This window comes from Muntiacus reevesi, chromosome 6 (genome assembly GCF_963930625.1).
Source record: "Muntiacus reevesi chromosome 6, mMunRee1.1, whole genome shotgun sequence".
In the NCBI taxonomy this organism is placed as follows: Eukaryota; Metazoa; Chordata; class Mammalia; order Artiodactyla; family Cervidae; genus Muntiacus; species Muntiacus reevesi.
The window spans coordinates 11,789,456-11,810,442 of record NC_089254.1 but is presented as its reverse complement, the minus strand read 5'-3'; the positions used below and the strand labels follow the sequence as shown (position 1 = coordinate 11,810,442).

The following is a 20,987-nucleotide window of genomic DNA, read 5'->3' as shown; positions in this document are numbered from 1 at the left end:
AAGGTCTGAGAAAACGCACACTGGGACGGGTAAAGCAAAGTTCTCACATCAATGTCAATATTAAAGCTACACAGGAGAAAACATCAGTAAACAGGTTAACATAAAAGAAACCTAATTTTTAAAATTAAAAACCTAATTTTTAAAATGAGTGAAAAACAAACAATTCTGAGTTTAGAAAACAGGAATTGACTAACTGATTGATAAGAAATTTTCTTTTTTTCTTGAATGAATTGCCTTCTCACTATTTTAATGGTGTCTTTTGGTGAACAAGAGTACTTAATTTTAGTTATTTATTTTTGGTCACCCAGCATGTAGGATCCTAGTGTCTATCCTGGGACTGAACCTGCACCTGCATTAGAAAAGCGGAGTTTTAACCGCTGGACCACCAGAGAAGACCTCAAATTTTCTACTTTTTTTGTCTTTAAGTCAATTTGTGTTTCAGTTTGGCTTTGGGGCCCATTTACTTAAGAGAGGTGATTGATAATAATTAATATTGTTTGAATATTAAAAATAAGAATCATTCCCTAACACTTTAGAATGATTTATATTTTTCATGAAACATTAAGAAAAGAGATGTAGATTTTTGCAAACAAATTTTAACTCACTTGGAAGAAAGATTCTAAATTAATAATAGGAAATAGTACTATCATCACAAAATATGATATTTTATGGGAATATTTTATTTCACAGGGAAGCCTGGCATGCTGCAGTCCATGGGATTGCAAAGAGTTAGACACGACTTAGCAACTGAACAGCAACAAGTATAGAATTCATTTAAAGAGCAAAGAAATTATTTCCTTCACTACTTTGAAAAGGAGTAAGACAATAAATTATTTTTAAACACAAAATATTAATAGCCCACTTTCTTTGTTTTAAGTATAACACCTAGTAGTCAGCTGAAGATTCACTCAAAACATTCATTTCAGACCTTTTTTGTTCAAGTGTTATGGGAATACAAATAAGGATATTGGTAAGATGTGATCACTAACCACATAGAAAGAGATAATAATGAAGGTGTGGCTTCCTATTTAAATAAATCAATTTAGTTCCTCTTGGGAAATATCTTCGGATATCAATATGTTCTTAGAATTACAAAAGAAAAACTACTACTATTGGTTTCACTGGAGATTCACAAATGATTTTCAACATTGTTTATTATTTCTAGATAAGATGGTGAAAGCAGTACAAACTTAAACCTTGAAAAAAAAATCAAAGCCAGTTATTAATATTTAATTTTCCGAAAAAAAAAGATGATATTTCATTGATTTTGGCACTCATATTTTTGAGTCTACTTTTATTTCTACTGCCAATCCTCTGGATCATTCCCAATTTGTTGCATCAGTAACTAGGTAAGGTTTAATTAAAATCTTTAAAGATACTTATAACTCATGATGATGAAAGCTCAGACATAAAATATGAACATCTGATGCTCTGGTGTGTATCCAATTATCCCAAGAGGATGTTTAACCCTCTCCGAGAGATTCCACAGGTGTAGATGGCACTCAAGAACCTATGTTTTTAAACAACACATTTTGAGAGACATTGATCTCCACAATCACCATCAATTGTAGAATCCAAGTTCCTATTCTCTCTCCTACCACTGTCATTTTCAGAAGTGCCAGAACTACAATCATTTGTCTTGATATTTTTCAAGTGAAACTATATGCCGATCTCCATAGTACCTATTGTTAAATGATATATACCACGCTTCTGATCACTGTCCACTAGCTAGACAGATGAATGGATATATACAGAGGAAGACAGATATACATAACAGACCCATCCACCTGTTTATCTAATATAAAGAAATATATTCTGACAACAAATCAGAAAGTAATTCAAACGTCTTAACATTTTCCACATCTGAGACACACTCTGAAATTCTGTTCTAAAAAGTCAAAAGAAAGTTACCAATGAAAGAAATTCCCAGAAACATTTCCCAGAAGATTTTAGATGTTAACAACAGTAGCTGGTTTACCTGCCATCTCGCTGAGCAGCACCACCTTCTGTCACTGTCTTGACAAATATTCCCAGTTTTTCAAGGCCTGCATCTGCTCCAACACCCATTCCAATAATACTTATGCCAAGTCCATCCTCATCTATGAAAAAGGAAAAAAGTGAACAACCTTAATTTTACACTCATCCATAATTAGCTTCTGAGATCTATTTGCTGCATTTAATTTTGTTCTTTGTGAACCATACTGACATGTTTGCTTTGACAGAATTTTATCCTATGCTGGGGAGCAAGGATGTTAAATAAGATCCCTTAAAAGGCTTGTTAGTTTTTTTTCATTTTACTATTGCAGTTGGCTATTCATTGTGATCCCTGGAAAAGGTAATAACTTGATTATTGAGCAATCAATCTATCTGAAAACACAGCCTAACTAAATAATACAATATTTTTAAGCACAGAGCATACATACTCACACATATATGTATGTTTGAGTATATAATTTTAAATTAACATGATTATAATACATGTGTAATTTTTCATCTATTTATGTGGTCTTCTTTTTCTTTTTTAACTTGGACCACATCCCCATTCATGTTAATAAGATGGTAAGTATCTCTCAATATTTTCCTCTGTTCTACCACACAAGCATATAAACATATGATCAGATAAAATATATACATATGTGTGTGTATAATTGAATATACATATTATATAGTGTTTAATTTTCCTTTTTATTTCCTTTACACAAACAAGATCATATTATACCTACTTCTTTCTGCAGTTTATTTTTCTGATCCAATGATAAGATATCACCTTATATAGCCTTAAATCACTTATAATGCATAACAGTTCATGGTGAGAAGGTGTCATCATTTATCCAACCACTTCTCTACAAACAGGCATTCACTTCTGTTTCCATTTTATTGGACCTTTGAACAATATTGACAACCACATTTTAAAATTCAGATACAATTCTCCTTTCTGTGAACACATATATTTTAACATTAATGAAATAAAAGAGACACTATTTGCATTCCACATTTTTTGGTTAACATTCAAAGTTGTTTTCTGATAGCCTCAAAGTCTCTATAATAATGGTGCATTAGCTGTATAAAAATAGATATTAACTAATCAACAGTGTTGGATTGTTAAAAAAAAAAAACTGGCTCAGGTGCTCAGTAGAATGTTTCATGCTTTTAAAAGACTCTTTAGCAATAACCTTTAATTTGCTAAGTATTCCCAGCTAGTAATTTTTTAAATAGGGTTCATCTCATTGATTATTACTTATTACTAGCTTCTGTGTTAAGTATTTTTAAGTACAACTCATAATCCTACATCTTTAGCCTACATATGTTTAAAAATACGTCATTTAGCAAAAGTGCTATGTCTGCTCAGTTGTGTGCTAAAGAAAGCTAGTATAGAGCCTGATGTGCCAGCTGAAGGCACGTCCACATTGATTCCAGGCGTAGGGACTTCTCCAGTGTGAGAACTGTTGACTACATGAGTGATCACTGGAGATCTTCCTTCATTCCTGACATTTAGAATATCTGCACACATCACTTTCCATATTTATTACTTTCTAATTGTCTCCCTGGTTTAAGTATTCATATTCATCAAGAGGTATTCTCTTTCTAAAAGTGTTCCTACTTTCGCTATAGCTTTAGTCTCTCCCTAGAACGAGGTTTCTTATGCACATGAAGGTCAGATCTGTGCTGAAAGCTCCTCCTCATTGGTTACAAGCATACAGCTGCTTCTTTTACACAAATTCTCTTATGTGTATAAAGGTTAGCTGTATTGCAGAATTACTGCACACATTCATCACATTCATAGGATTTCTCTAGAGTGTGAATGTTTATATTTATGAAGGGATTAATAATGCCCCAAAGTCTTCCCAGTGTTTACATTCAGTGAGTTTGCTCTTGTGTTGTTTAAGAGATGATCGCTGTAGACTTTTCCACATTGAATAATGTTGCAGGGCTTCTCTCCTGTATGAAATATTTGGTGAATATTAAGTATTAGGGGGATTCTTGTTTGTATTCACTGTATTTATAGAACTTTTGTTCATTACAAATCACCACGTCAAGCCAACGTTAAGTTCCCACACTCAGTATACTCAAAGGGCTCCTCTCAAATGTGGATTCTCTGTACTACCATGCCATTTAATTGTTTCTTCCAACAAATACCCTGCAGAAAAATTACGTCTTAGTTTTAAAATCCATTTTCTCTGCCTGGACTCAGGTTTTGGTAAAATCATCTCCCTTCCTTTCATAGCTCCTCTTGGTGCTCTAACTGGAAACTACGCAGGCTTGCAAAGATGAAAGTGCAACTGTGGGCAAAGCAGTATGTTGGCTTGACCACCCTCAATTCATGCAGACCACCTGAAAGACATGGTGACAACTGAAAGAAAAGTAAAGGAAGAGTACAGTCAATCAAGCCAGAGACGAGGTGACTGGCTTCATCTCTGAACAGCTTCTCTGGGATGGCAAGCATGGGTGAAGGCCGGAGCCACACACTTGCAGGCCTTGATTCCTGTGGCTGCACCATCAAGAACCCAGCAGCCGCCCTGCCTTCCTTATTCTACTAGGAACAGGCAGAGCAGGAAGTATGCAAAACACCCAGGAAAAGATGGAAAAGACTCGAGGCTATGTTAGGAAGATGCTGTCACCACCTTCTGGAGCTCAGAGCTTATTTTCTCTACCAGGAAAAAAATCTCATGTTGGTTCAGCAATCCCCTCACTGCTACTGAGGTTTGAGCTTGTATTCATAGGAATGTCTAAAGAAAAGTCTCAATTTTTCTAATGAGTTTTGCCTGTCTCTTTTGTCCTGACAATTTACAAAGACTCTTAGAATATTATAGCTATTAACTCCATGTCACCTATAATGAATATTTCCCCTCCTAAATATATCACTTATCTGTTGGCTTTGTTTGACAACATTACCTTTAAAAGTTTAAAATTTTGAATGAGTGAATTGGTCCATCTTTCTTCTATAATTTCTGATTTTCCAAATGGTTAAGCCCCTCCTCCCAGAAGCCCAGATGTAGATATACGTTTTCATCAAATACCTTTGTTTTTTAATATTTTATTATTTAATTCATGTAGTTTACCTTTATATATGATATAATGAAAATGAAGTTTTCCCTACTTAATATTCTTTCAGATAGATGCTCAGTTATGCCAGAACAATTTGTAAAGTACCCCGTTACTCCTAAATTAGAGTGTCTTACGTGTCAAGTTATTAAATTTTCATGCACACTAACATTACTCTCTGGACCTTGTATTTTATTTCACTGATCAACTGCTGTATGATTACAATTTGTTCTGATTATCGAGGGTTTACATTACATTCAGATATTTGAAAAATTAAATTCTTTTGCTTTCTTTTTCATATTTCTCTTAGGTCTGTAGTTTTCCATGTAAAATTTAGTACTGTATTCTGTTATCCCCTCTCCCAATGTAACTGATGACAGTTTTATTTGAATTGCATTAAATTTCTATATTACATTATCAGGATAGAAGATACCTATCAGATATAGGAGAGACTTTCCTATACTGAGTCTTCCCATCCAAGAATGCAAAATGTCTATTTGCTTCGATCCTGTATCTTTAATCAAGATCTTCAGTCAGGCTCCTATATCTTTAATGGGCTTCCCTGGTGGCTCAGCAGGTGAAGAATCTGCCTGCAGTGCAGGAGACCTGGGTTCGATGCCTCAGTTGGGAGGATCCCCTGGAGAATGGAATGGTTACCCACTCCAGTATTTTGGCCAGGAGAATTCCATGGGATCACAAAAAGTCGGGCACGACTGAGCAACTTTCACTTTCACGTTTGCATCTTTAATAGCCACAGTACAACCTTTACAGCATTAATAGCTATAAGACAACAATGATACATCACCTCACACCTGTTACAGTGACTGCCATCAAAAAGACAGAGAGATAACAAGTGTTGGGAAGGATGAAGAGGAACAAGAATTCTTGTGCACTATTGCTGGGAATGTAAATTGCTGGAGACACTATGGAAAACAGTATGGAATCTCTTCAAAAATTAAAATAACTGTACTTCATTTAGTTCTCTTCTAGTTTAATTTCTCTAGTTTAACTTTTATTAGAAATATAGCATACAAACAACAATGAATAAAAATATTTATAAAATACTGTATAGAAGCAAAAATAAAACAAATATTCATGTACAAGCAAGGACAGAACATTACCAATACCCCCAAAGACCACTATGTACCCTCTCTGAAATCACAACTCTCCATGGTAACCATTATCCTAAATACGGTATTCACTATTCCCCCCTTTGCTACTACTAGCAAGGTTAACTACTACCTCCTTTAAAAAGTAGTATTAGTATTGAAATACTAATTAGTATTAAAATACTACTTTTTAAAGTCACTTATCTGTGTTTCTCTAAATAATATGCTGTTTAATTTTTCCTGGCTTTGAAATTTAAGTAAATGGAATTGTACTGAAGGGCTTATTCTGTGATTTGCTTCCCACTCCACTACACACAATTTCATGTTTGTAAGGATCATAACACACTGCTCTGTGGAACTGTGGCTTCTTCATTTTCACTCCTGAGTAACACTTCATGGAATAGATATGCTACAATTTAAATATCCTTTTCTATCATTGATGAATATTCAGACCGTTCTCATTTTTGCTATTAAAAGCAATACAATGGCCCACAGCCAAATCCAGCTGCCTTTATATGGGCCATACTTAAGAATGGTTTTTACATTTTTAAGCGAATGAAAAGTATAAGCCTCACTCATACATTCTCTTTAACCTTAAATGAAATGGTCTTTTAACAGAAACAATTGTTAGTCAATTATGTTAAGTGCAATAATTGGTATGTTTTATGATTTTTCATCCAAGCAACTTTACACTTAACACTTACACATTAAGCAATACTTACATTTCAACTCTTTTTCCTTCACATTTTCAGTTTTGGACAAGCTGTTCTTTCTTTCTTTCACCACACCCCCCTGCTAATTGGGAATTACGAAGGAGAGGTGCTCTTTAAATCTTTCAGTCACTTCAGTTCAGTCGCTCAGTCGTGTCTGACTCTTTGTGACCCCATGAACGGCAGCACGCCAGGCCTCCCTGTCCATCACAAACTCCCGGAGTTTACTCAAACTCATGCCCATCGAGTTGGTGATGCCATTCAGCCATCTCATCCTCTGTCGTCCCCTTCTCCTCCTGCCCCCAATCCCTCCCAGCATCAGGGTCTTTTCCAATGAGTCAACTCTTTGCATGAGGTGGCCAAAGTACTGGAGTTTCAGCTTCAACATCAGTCCTTCCAATGAACACCCAGGACTGATCTCCTTTAGGATGGACTGGTTGGATCTCCTTGCAATCCAAGGGACTCTCAAGAGTCTTTGCCAATACCACAGTTCAAAAGCATCAATTTTTCGGTGTTCAGCTTTCTTCACAGTCCAGCTTTAAATCTGTAAATACTAGCAAATTTCTTTCTTTCATCAGGATAGGCAAATTCTCTCTGGGATGGATACAGGGGTCTTGAATCATCTTCCTATTTCTTCTCACTGGTATGTGCAATGATCCCTATGCCCCCCTATTCCCAGTGTTGCCTGATGCTGGTCTAATAATTTTACCTCCATAAGCACATTTGCTTCTTTGTTTGCTTTGATTTTGACCTGGTATTTTATAAGATTTTTACTTTATGTTTGTGATTAGAATTTTCCCAGGCTATGTCTGGGAATTTTTTAAGTCCTCTCATTTGGAACAAATTGGTTAAGACCTTTCAAATATGAGGTGCAGATATTTTTGAGCTGTCAATTTCTTCTATTTTGTGCAACATGTATCTTATCCTGTACTGTCTTTTCTCCTTCTATTACAATTTTTATATTTGGTCTCTCTCATGATTTTTTATTTTTTTTTATTTTTTGCTCTGTCATTTGAGAATTACTTTGGGACATTTCTTATGCTTAATCAGTTACATCACCAATTTGAGTCTCGGCAATAACCATCCTTTCCTCTTCAATGCCTCTTTGAGTCTCGACAATAACCATCCTTTCCTCTTCAATGCCTCTACTGAAATTTTAAATTTTAAAATAAATAAATATTTTTGTTGTTTTGTTAATTTGCTTAAGATGTCATTTTAAAGCCATATTTGAATATCTTTATTTTCATTTATTTCTACTTTGTTGCTTGTCATCTGTTCGTTCTCCTTTTTTCCAAAGCTCTCTGAGATGTGCTGTTTTTCTCTTCACTAGGTCTTAGGGCAGTTCCCAGGTATGACTTGTGAAGATAAACACACAGGTTCTGGACCCATAGGTCCTTAGCTACTCAGCAGGCAGGCTGCGGTTCCTGGGAGGAATCAGGAGAAAGCCCCTGTCTTGTCCTCCCTACTTTCCTTTAGATTTCTCCCCTCAGAGATGAAGAGGACGCCACTGCCTTCATTCTAAAATCCATTATTTCCTAAAGGTTCATACTCCCATATCTACTACATTCAGCATCTAACCATGACCACTCTCCCTCCACCAAAAAACCCCAAACAACCGCCTAGCACAAGCTCTCACTTACAGCAGCTCTCCTGGACTCTTCATATGCACCCGTGGTTTGCAGGAATACAAAAAAACATCAGACATCATTCATACTTCCCTGCTCCTAGTCAAAAATCCAGCCAACTAAAGTAGATGAGTTTCAGGGGGGATGGTAAGGGAGGAGTCTTTCAATATACCATCTATACAGAATTCATATAAACTGTTTTTGAAATTTAAAAAATAAAACCCTCCATGAGAATGAAAACTTTCTCCAATCCTTAGGGGAAAAAAAGGCTATACTTAGGGAAAATAAAGTCATTTCTAGACTATTAAAATACCAGCATAACATTAACATTGCAGAGCTCATATACCTTTTTCTAGCTCCACTGGGAAAAGTTCCAGCTTTTCTACACGTTTTTCAAGTTCATACTCAGCCGAAGCAGCTACAGGGTCAACTTCATCATTCCTCCTGTCATAGTCTTCGTTGGAGTATGTGCTGAAGACCTGTAGTAAGATGTCAACAATAAGATGAAAATCCAGAAAAAAAAAATCTAAGTATCCAAAACTACATAAGTTATAAATTTTGTATGAAGAATTTCTTCTAAACAACTGTTTTGTCATCAAATCAATAGAGATGCTAGGAAAAGGAAAACTGAATCAGAATAAAAGTAACTCACTAATTTAAAAAATGTACCACTTTTTATAATTTGAGAGACAACAGCAGCCAACAGCTGATCATTATATGGTTATCAATATTTATCACCTTTTACAGAATCAGGGTATACCGTATTAACCGCAATAAAACTAAGGTAAAGCATCTAGAGCATGCTACTAGAGCAAACACGCACACTGAATCCATTTCACGCTATGACCTGTAAAAGCCCTGGTGTTGTAGTATGCTGGAACTAGAATTATATTTGAAACACAGAATCACTGAAACTGACTTATATTCTATACTGTACCAGGCTGTGTTAAGCTCTCATTTGTCATCTCTCATTTTACTTGCATGCAAATATAAATTAAATTCTCACTGAACATTTTAATGAAATGACTCAAAATATTGCTCAAGATCTGTAAAACAAATAGAATACTGGTAGGTCTTTCTTCCTGACCTAAGTCATTCAAAAGATCATTATATGTGGTCTTCCAATGCAGCCATAAGAAACCTACTGTCCTTATTTCTGCTGAAGTATCTGATTTATTTTAAAAGCAACTGGAAGTTGGTATACAGTCCCTCACAATTCATCAAACCAAATTAATTTGCATGATAAAAACTGTTCAATTAAATTCAACAGTTATGAAGTATTCAAACAGTGCCTGACAAAACTCTGTCATGTCCTCCAAAATTAAAAATCTCAGAGTGAGCAGTTTTTTGAAAAATATACATAAAAAGTGATAATAAATGTAGAAAGCAGGACTGAAGGTCAGAGATGGAAGAAATCAAGTCTATTGTCTATAAAGCCGGCCCTGCTAGTTCAGATGCACTTTACATTCATATTACTGGAAAACTGGCAGCTCTTACATGCTATATATGGTAATCTATAAACCAGAAATACATACTGGATACACAGAAACAGATGTAGTATGGTTCCTAATTCTACATATTTCTCAAAATCATGTCATTTATTTTTTTGTTCCTGACTTTCAACATGTTTTCATAGCTATGTACTATTCAGAGTTGGTCTCTACCACATTTCTCCACCACAATAAACATTTCTGCACCAAAGGGAACACATCTAGACTAGGGGGTTTGTATCTTTTAAATTAATCTTTTCACAAAATATGTTTCCTATGCCCCTTCCATAGAACCTTCTAGTGTTTTTTTTGTAAAATGTCAGGTTTATGATTTTCTCTTAGACAGCCTTTTTGATATTTTACTTCTCTTACATGGTTTGGTAATCATTAATTCATATATATTCATGCATCAAAAAATTATACAGTACCAGCTTTATTATGCCAGACATTATGGTAGACACAGAAGAAGGCATAATCTCAAGAAGCTCACAGTTTAGTAGGGACACAGAAATAAAAATAAACAACTACCATATACGTGATAACTGATATAACAAAGGAATGTACCAAGCAATTTTTTTATGGTTCAGATAAAAGGAAGAATTCCATGGAATGGGAACTATCTGAGCTGAATCCTAAAGAATAAACCAGGATTCATATATTCAAATGTAGAAGAGGTAAAATGTATATTTCAAATATAAGACACTAGAAAAAAATCTATCTTTTGGAAAACATGGACAACTGAATGGATCAAAAAATAGCATGCCTACAGAAACAAACTTTAATAACACACACAAAAAAGTAATTGGATCTGGAACATACATGTCCTGGAAACTATTGGCAGTGGTGACTGGAAATTATTCCATTAATGTCTGCCACTCTACTTCTGCTAATAGGTTCAATTATATGATTGCTAAGCAAGGACTCAAATGATATTCATACTAAACATAACTCAACTTTACTCCTGCATTTAATTTGTGAATAAAAGAACATATATGTATTTTTATATATGTGTACGTGTGAGTGTATACAGTGGAAGTGAGAAATAGATTTAAGGGACTAGATGTGATAGACAGAGTACCTGATGAACTATGGACGGAGGTTCATGATATTGTACAAGAGATGGGGATCAAGACCATCCTCAAGAAAAAGAAATGCATAAAAGCAAAATGGCTATCTGAGAGGCCTCACAAATAGCTGTGAAAAGAAGAGAAGTGAAAAGCAAAGGAGAAAAGGAAAGATACACCCATTTGAATGCAGAGTTCCAAAGAATAGCAAGGAGAGATAAGAAAGCCTTCCTCAGCGATCAATGCAAAAAAGTAGAGGAAAACAAAAGAATGGGAAAGACTAGAGATCTCCTCAAGAAAATTAGAGATACCAAGGGAACATTTCATGCAAAGATGGGCACAATAAAGGATAGAAATGGTATGGACCTAACAGAAGCAGAAGATATTAAGAAGAGGTGACATGAATACACAGAAAACTGTACAAAAAAGATCTTCACGACCCAGATAATCACTATGGTGTGATCACTCACCTAGAGCCAGACATCCTGGAATGTGAAGTCAAATGGGCCATAGAAAACATCACTACAAACAAAGCTAGTGGAGGTGATGGAATTCCAGTTGAGCTATTTCAAATCCTAAAAGATGATGCTGTGAAAGTGCTGCACTCAATATACCAGCAAACTTGGACAACTCAGCAAAGGCCACAGGACTGGAAAAGGTCCGTTTTCATTCCAATCCCAAAGAAAGGCAATGCCAAAGAGTGCTCAAACTACCATACAGTTGCACTCATCTCACACACTAGTAAAGTAATGCTCAAAATTCTCCAAGCCAGGCTTCAGCAATATGTGAACCATGACCTTCCAGATGTTCAAGCTGGTTTTAGAAAAGGCAGAGGAACCAGAGATCAAATTGCCAGCACCCGCTGGATCATCGGAAAAGCAAGAGAGTTCCAGAAAAACATCTGTTTCTGCTTTATTGACTATGCCAAAGCCTTCGACTATGTAGATCACAATAAACTGTGGAAAATTCTTTAAGAGATGGGAATATTAGACCACCTGACCTGCCTCTTGAGAAACCTGTCTGCAGGTCAGAAAGCAACACTTAGAACTGGATATGGAATAACAGACTGGTTCCAAATAGGAAAAGGAGTACGTCAAGGCTGTATATTGTCATCCTGCTTATTTAACTTATATGCAGAGTACATCATGAGAAACACTGGGCTGGAAGAAGCACAAGCTAGAATCAAGATTGCCAGGAGAAATATCAATAACGTCAGATATGCAGATGACACCACCCTTATGGCAGAAAGTGAAGAAGAACTAAAGAGCCTCTTGATGTTCAGTGAAAGAGGAGAATGAAAAGGTTGGCATAAAGCTCAACATTCAGAATACTATGATCATGGCATCTGGTCCCATCATTTCATGGCAAATAGATGGGGAAACAGTGGAAACAGTGGCTGACTTTATTTTGGGGGGCTCCAAAATCACTGCAGATGGTGACTGCAGCTATGAAATTAGAAGACGCTTACTCCTTAGAAGGAAAGTTACAACCAACCTAGATAGCATATTAAAAAGCATAGACATTACTTTGTCCACAAAGTTCTGTCTAGTCAAGGCTCTGGTTTTTCCAGCGGTTATGTATGGATGTGAGAGTTGGACTATAAAGAAAGCTGAGTGCAGGAGAATTGATGCTTTTGAACTGTGGTGTTGGAGAAGACTCTTGAGAGTCCCTTGGACTGCAAGGAGATCCAACCAGTCCATCCTAAAGGAGATCAGTCCTGGGTGTTCACTGGAAGGACAGATGTTGAAGCTGAAACTCCAATACTTTGGCCACCTGATGGGAAGAGCTTACTCATTGGAAAAGACCCTGATGCTGGGAAAGATTGAGGGCAGAAAGAGAAGGGGATGACAGATGAGGACGGATGACAGGATGAGATGGTTGAATGGCATCACTGACTCAATGAACAAGGGTTTGGGTGGACTCCGGGAGTTGGTGATGGACAGGGAGGCCTGGCGTGCTGAGGTTCATGGGGTCCCAAAGAGTTGGACACGACAGAGCAACTGAACTGAACTGAACTGTGTGTATATACAGACACACATTCTAGTAAATATTCTTTCCCAATAAGGTTGGTTTATAAAGTTCATTTAGGGATATCCCAAAATTAAATAAAACAAACAGAAAACTAACTATATAATTACAGATTGGAAAATAATATTTTAAATAATGTTTGAGGTATATATTAATCAGATGACCATATCATCATTTCATTCTGTAGAGAACAAATAATATAATATACTTTTCATCCTCAGCTTAATCATTGTCTGGTATATTATGTGGGCACATAAGCAAACCCTTATAAATACATGAAAAAAAAAGACCAGAACTCATTATTTGTGAATGAAGCTTTTGTTTACCTGGAAAATCCAAGAGGTTAAACAGAAAACTTTAGAATTAACAAGAGTTCAGTGATTTCTACATTCCCTCAATCATGTAAAAAAAATCACTCTCTTAACCTTATACAAACCAAACTTGGGCTATTGCTACTACAAATGAAGAGGACAATTACAAGAAAAGCAAGTGTGTTTCTAGAAATGTTGTTCCCTAACTATTATATCTGTGATAATTTGTCATACAACCTCAAATGTATTGTGAGACCTACAGATAGAAAATACTAATGTCGTTTTAAAGAAATAAAACAATGTTGTCTTGCCTTTGGGAAAAAAGAATTCAGTGAAAACAGAATTTGAAAACCAGAAAATCCATAGTAATTTTAGAAAATATAATAGACAAGATCAGAAATTATAAAATATTCAAGAATTAGTGATTATAAATGTGCAAGGATATCCTTATCTATAAAACGTAACTGAAAAATTTGAAAAGCCCTGAGTAAGTGTAATGCCATGCTATATTCTTGGATTAAAATCTTTAATATTGTAAAATCATCTATGATCCTAAATTATTGTAAATGTCTGTTTGCCCCAATTTAATTTATGAATACAGGGCAATCAAAATTGCAATTCCACTAACGTTATTCCTGGAAACTAGCAATTCCTGGAAACTGCTTGCAAACAAAGAATAAGAATGGAAACAGACCTTATCAGATATCAGAAGATATAATAAAACCTCATTTATTAAGGCAATATACTTTGACCAAAGACAGATCTATTTTTGTACTTTCCGTTTCACTCCTGTACTTTTCTATTAGAATTAGTTTGGGATATCTATTCAAAAAATAGTAGGGAAAGAATGAGATTTCCTCCTGAGGAAAAAAATTCTTATTTCATATGATTAACAAAAGTAAAATTTACATTGGCTAAGAACAAAAAAATTATAAATTATTAAACTGCTAAAGTTCAAACTACCGAACAATTACATTCATTTCTCATGCTAGTGAGGTTATACTCAAAATCCCTCAAGTTAGGCTTCAGCAGTACGTGTGGCAAGAACTTCCAGTTGTAGAAGCTGGGTTTAGAAAACGTAGACGGACCAGGGAACAAACTGTCAGCATCCGCTGGACGACAGAATAGGCAAAGGAATTCCAGAAAAACAATCATTTCTGCTTCATTGACTATGAGAAAGTCTTTGACTACGTGGATCATAACAAACCATGGAAAATCCGTGAAACAGATGGGAATATCAGACCACCTTGCCTGTTTCCTGAGAAACCTGTATGCGGGGCAAGAAGCAACAGTTAGAACCTTCCATGGAACAAATGACTGGTCAAGACTGGGAAAGGACTAAGACAAGGCTGTATATGGTCACTCTGTTTATTTAACTTATAAGCAGAGCACATCACGAGAAATGCCAGGATGGATGAGCCATAAGCTGAAATCAAGACTGCTGGGAGAAATATCAACAGCTTCGGATATGCAGGTGATACCATTCTAATGGCAGAGAAGAGGAACTAAAGAGCCTCTCAAGGAGGGTAAAAGAGGAGAGTGAAAAAGCTGGCTTAAAACTCAACATGAATCAGATCACTAGCCCAGGTGGGATGCATGAGACGAGTGCTCGGGCCTGGTGCACTGGGAGGACCCAGAGGAGTCGGGTGGAGAGGGAGGTGGGAGGGGGGATCGGGATGGGGAATACGTGTAACTCAATGGCTGATTCGTGTCAATGTATGACAAAACCCACTGAAATGTTGTGAAGTAATTGGCCTCCAACTAATAAAATAAAATTAAAAAAAAAAAAATAATAAAATCCACTTTCATAATTTGAAAAAAAAAAAAAAAAAAAACTCAACATTAAAAAAACTAAGATTATAGCATTTGGTCCCATCATTTCACAGCAAATAGATGGGGGAAAAAGTGGAAACAGTGACTGATTTTCTTTTCTTAAGCTCCAAGATCATTGCAGATGGTAACTGCAACCATGAAATTAAAAGATGCTTGCTGCATGGAAGGAAAACTATGACAAACCTAGACAGAGTATTAAAAAGCAAAGACATCACTATGCTGACAAAGGTTTCATCTAGTCAAAGCCATTGTTTTTCCAGTAGTCATGTATGGATGTGAGTGTTGGGCCATAAGAAGGCAGAGCACTGAAGAATGGATGCTTTTGAATTGTGGTGCTGGAGAAGACTCTTGAGGGTCCCTTGGACTGCAAGGAGATCAAATCAAATCAAATTCTTTGGAAGGACTGATACTGAAGTTGAAGCTGCAATACTTTGGCCACCTGATGCGAAGAGCCAAACTCACTGGAAAAGACCCTGATGCTGGAAAGACTGAAGGCGGGAGGAGAAGGGGATGAGAGAGGATGAGATGGTTGGGTGGCATCACCAGCTCAGTGAACATGAAGTCGAGCAAACCCCAGGCAACAGTGGAGGACACGGCGGCCTGGCGTGCTGCAGTCCATGGGGTTGTAGAGAGTCGGACAGGACTTAGTGTGAACAGCAAACTGCTGAAAGAAAACATGCCACAATGTTTTTAACAGGCAAGAGAGAATCTTCCCCAAAAGCCACGGATCCTAAAAGGCCTAAAGAAAATAAACTATTTGATTAAAAATTAATGCTAAAAACTTCTAGGTAACAATATACACCATAATGAAATTATAAAACAGGTCAAATATTAGGAGAATATATTGCCAAATATCAAGATGAAATATAAACATTTGTAACATAAAAAATGTTTTATCAACTTAAAAACTACATCTATAAGTAGGGGGAAGGAAACTGAGAATTCAAAAAAGAAACACTACTGTTCAATAAATGATGTAAAGATGCTCAATTTCATTAAAAATTTTATTTTTAAAAATTAATTTAAGAAGGAAATGCAATATATTTACCTATAGTATGACTTTTTAAAAAAGTCCGCAACATCTAGTGTTTGCGAGGATATAGGAAAAACACTCCTGAAAAAGCAGGAAAAAAGTCAAAATTTGAAATTAGCTATCAAGATTGTAAATGTAAAATGCCTTTGATCCAATAATGCTACATGTAAGTATTTATAGAGACATTTATAAGTGTGCACAGATATCTGTGCAAGGAAGTTTATTAAAAAACCATTTGTAATTCCCCAAGATGGAAAATTATATAAATGTTCAAAGATAGAGAAAATGTCTTACTATGTTATAGTATTTACAAAGATGTAATTTCACGCAATGATAAGAAAGATCTATCTCTGCAGACATGAGAGGCTCTGAAATTACTTAGCCAAAGGCTCATATATTACTTACCAAAAAGGCACATGGCAGATATGTTTATATCTATATCCATATGTATCCACTCCTCTATCTCTATATATACATATACAGTGAGTGAAAGTCACTCAGTCATGTCTGACTCTTTGCGACCCCGTGGACTATAATACAGTCCATGGAGTTCTCTAGGCCAGAACACTGGAGTGGGTAGCCTTTCCCTTCTCCAGGGTATCTTCCCAACCCAGGGAACGAACCCAGGCCTCCTACGCTGCAGGCAGATTCCTCACCAGCTGAGCCACCACGGAAGCCCAAGAATACTGGAGTGGGTAGCCGATCCCTTCCTCAGCGAATCTTCCCCACCCAGGAATTGGACCAGAGTCTCCTGCACTGCAGGTGGATTCTTTATCAGCTGAGATACCAGGGAAGCCCATATATATATGTTTAAATATATTCTCAATTGGTACGACCCTGACTTTAATCTAAAATTAAAGATCTCCTAAATTCCCTAGCCATGTAGCTCTTGCCAAACTGTAAAACCACTCTAAGCCTCAGTTTCATTATTTACAAAATAGCTATAATAATAATAATAATACCTATCATATAAAGTTGCTGTGAAAATGAAATGAGACAATCTAAATAATTATGCTGGGTTCAACATAAGGGGAGGGAAAGCTTTCCCAGGGTAATCAGAGATAACAATATTTCCCCAGATACCTACACTCATCTCATACTCTTATTTACAAATAAGTTTTGAATGTTTCATCCACTATGATGCTTAATGCCCTTGGAACAAAAATCTACTAGACTAATTTGGTGTTACAATGTAGCCTGGCCTGCCAAAACCCCTACCTGTGTCCAGAACAATACAATATCATTACACAATGGCTTGTTCTTTGCCAGGCTTTGCTTTCCTTTGACCAGGAAGAACCTCAGAGATGAAAGGAAAATTGACGTAGGTAAGACTTTCCCTTTCATCAATATGGCCATGACTCAGTCAGTATTCTTACAATAGTTCTATCATTTTTATTTATATTACCATAACTGCTCTACAAATATATATGAATAGCTAATTATGCAAATAATAATCAAAACCCCATCATGATATTGCTGCAATGCAAAAATGCAAAAAACTAAAGGCCAATAGCACCCCGTACCCTAACATTCAGCACCATTCAAGAGATATACACATATTTGGTTCAGTCACCTTTACATTGTTTCTGTGTTATTTCACAGAGAAAAGCAAAAGGATGTTTAAATTTAAGACTTCTTGTAGCAGAGCCAACAAGTGAGATTCTATTCCTTGATCAAAGGAAACAAAACAAGACCTTATCCCTTGCTCTGCAGCAGAGGCAGGCTTTTAGGGATAACAAGTTTACAAATACAGTTAGCAATGACATTTCTGACCCTGCAACCCAAAGTTATGAAAAATAAATAAAGTTAAAATTAGCTTATAAGATTTCAACTAGAACCATTCTTTTTCACATTTCCAGTAATTGGAGCTCCAACACTTTTTCAAAACAACAGCAACATTTTTTCAACAATAAGGGAAAAAAACCTGATTTCCTTTACTTCCTTACAACACATTTTCTTTAATCAATGCAGGTCAAAACGAATCCAGGATTTTCTGTAAATATTGACTGGAAGGAATCTCCCACAAGGCTTCCACAAGATTTCAGTTCTGCCTGTCGTCTGTGTTCTGCTTCATCTTCTGACACATCAAAGATGGAAAATGTTCCAGGTTCTAGAAAGCTGTATTTCAGATGATGGCTTGACATAGCATGCTCGTGGAGATTAGCCAAGCATTCACATGCTTCCACAAATGGGCCCCACTTATCATGAGCTTCCTTGGCAGAACTCTAACTCACCTTCACATGATTTTAGCGGCTCTGCTTAAGAGACTCTATAAATTGAAACTAAGAGAAGACAGTCCACCTCAAAGTTTTTAAAAACAAATTTGGTGATAAACCGTCCTCAGAAAGGAGGATCCTGACAGCCTTAGAACAATGTACACAAAACTTCAGTTTCCTTTCCTTCCCACACTGATTTACAATGTTAAGAATTATAGTTTCTAGATTGCCGAGTGTGTGCCAGGAAGTATATCAGGTTCTTGGTGCAAACTGACATGTGCCAAACTGGACTTGAAAATCATCAGGCATTTGGGGGTAAGCACTGGCAGTCTCCAAAGACTCTAAATAGGTGAGAGTTTTCCAATGAATATAAACACATTGATGAGCAGGAGGATGAAAAAACAGACCTGCAGCTCAATCTTGCATGCTCAGTACAGTCTCAGATTTCTGTCCTTCAGTTACTCTGACAAGTAACCTGCATGGAGGCATGCTTAAAGCAACTGTGACAATATTCCACAGTAGGATGTCTCTAACCTAACTGGATCTATCAACAAAACCCTACAGTTCAGAAAAAAGGACCAAATGAATGAGAGAGTTAGATGCTACTCCAAAAGCTTAGCTTGCTTGAATCAAAGTCCATTTACATAAAATGTTTCTAAAACCAATCCACGTTATTTTCAACATCACTCATTTAACCAATTATCTGTAACATTCCTAACATTAATAAACCTTCCTATGCAGATTTAAAGTATGCATCTCTAGAGTGTAGACTTCTAATTAGGTTCTTTCAAATACTAATTCTTGAGTGAAGATCCATGAGTGTTATACCTAGAGTGCTAACTAAAGACTCCTAAAAGAAAGCTATACCCATAAATATGGTGACGTGTATGCTCTAATAACTGAAAGTAAATTACAGACAATACAAAGCTTTAACTTTAACTCTAAAGAAGCAGTCTTTAACTCTTATACCAACTGATCCAGTAAATAAGGCAGAAAAAAGGAGAGTATCTACTTTTCATATTTTTGCATGAGAAATTCAAAGCTCAGAGAACAATATACATGGCATATACGAGGATAACTAATAAAATCTGTAAGGACAAAAGGTGTATTTCACTAGTTGCAAGCCTAGTGGTTTCATGAATAACTAAAGAACAGGAAGTGAAAAAACAAATATACTTGACGTAATAAGAGGTAGAGAACAGGCTGATCAAAAGGCAACACAAAGAGGCTTATATTCATCAGGTTTCTCCAGAGAAAAACAACCAACATGAGGTGTGTGTGTATAAGATGTTCCCCGACCCAGGGATCGAACCTGGGTCTTCCACATTGTAGGTAGATTCTTTACTGTCTAAGCCATCAGAGAAGCCCTCATATTTGTATTTACATTAACTAGATTTACTTTAAGGAATTGGCTCATGTCATTATAGAGACTGACAAATCCAAAATCTGCAGAGTAGCCAGCCGGAGACACAGGGAAAAGTTGCTGCTGGGAGCCGAGGTCCAAAGGATTCTCTCTGCTTCAGGGGAAGTCAGTCTCTTACTGTAAAGCCTTCAACTGGTTGTATGAGTCCCACCCACATTACAGAGGGCAATTTACTTTACTGTACTCAAAGTCTACTAATTGAGATGTTTACTTCGTTCAAAAACAGTGTCACAAAAACATTTAAAATAATACGTGATCTAAAATATCTGGCCACCATGGCCTAGACAAGTTGACACATAAAATTAACTATCACAAAGTCCTTAAAATAGAATACTCTTTGGCTCCAAAAGCTTGACATCTAACTGAGATAATCATACCTAGATAGTGCCTCTCTATATATCATTAGAGTGTTGTAAATTTTTATATCCCCAGATACATTCAGGGACTGTACACAAAACCCAGATAAAATTAAACCTACATTTTTGTATTATCAATGGCACCAATCACTTCATACTTGCAATCAACAATGAAATATGGAGAATGTAAATTCGTCAAATTTAAAATAGCAATGGTTGACTCTGTAGAAAGATAAACTAAATAAAGAAAACTTTTATGAAAGAATATTTAAAAATAAGTGGAGTGTTATTAAGGTCACAAGTACAGAAATTATCAGTGAAATAAAAAGATTAGAGAGTCCTATATCTCTTCATTTTGACAAACTAGAATTCAGTTATAATTAGCATATTTATCTACAAATATGTATATAGTTAAAGTCCTTGAAAAGTCTTAAAAATAAGCTTAATATCTCCTTACAAAATCAGCTTATGCCACTAGAGTAATTAAAAAGAAATTCCATCATAAATATAAACTTAGCTTATTTTAAACTTGGACAAATTGTCCAAAAAAGTGAGTTTTTCCGGTAGACAGTTGAACAGAAAACTGGGCAGTTCCACAGATGTTCATGCTTTCTTGGTATTTTTCAAATTGTAATAAACATTTAAACACATCCATGAGAAATTAGCAATGTTCTTTTTCAGCTCAGCCAGACTTTTGGTTTAAATCAGAGACATATGCTTTTCAAACTGACAACCAGTGGCCAGCA

At 36.0% G+C, this 20,987-nt stretch overlaps 1 protein-coding gene across 7 annotated transcripts in view; it reads right to left on the bottom strand.

The window, feature by feature from the left end:
* PPP1R9A (protein phosphatase 1 regulatory subunit 9A) overlaps positions 1 to 20,987 on the bottom strand; it is a 326,505-nt gene that overhangs the window by 136,508 nt on the left and 169,010 nt on the right. For all 7 annotated transcript variants that reach the window (XM_065939108.1, XM_065939106.1, XM_065939112.1 and 4 more), the window contains exons 3-4: positions 8,834 to 8,966; positions 1,979 to 2,099 (exon numbers count right to left, since the gene is read on the bottom strand). In XM_065939108.1, coding sequence (XP_065795180.1) covers positions 1,979 to 2,099; positions 8,834 to 8,966 — 254 coding nt within the window. The remainder of the gene's footprint in view (positions 1 to 1,978; positions 2,100 to 8,833; positions 8,967 to 20,987) is intronic.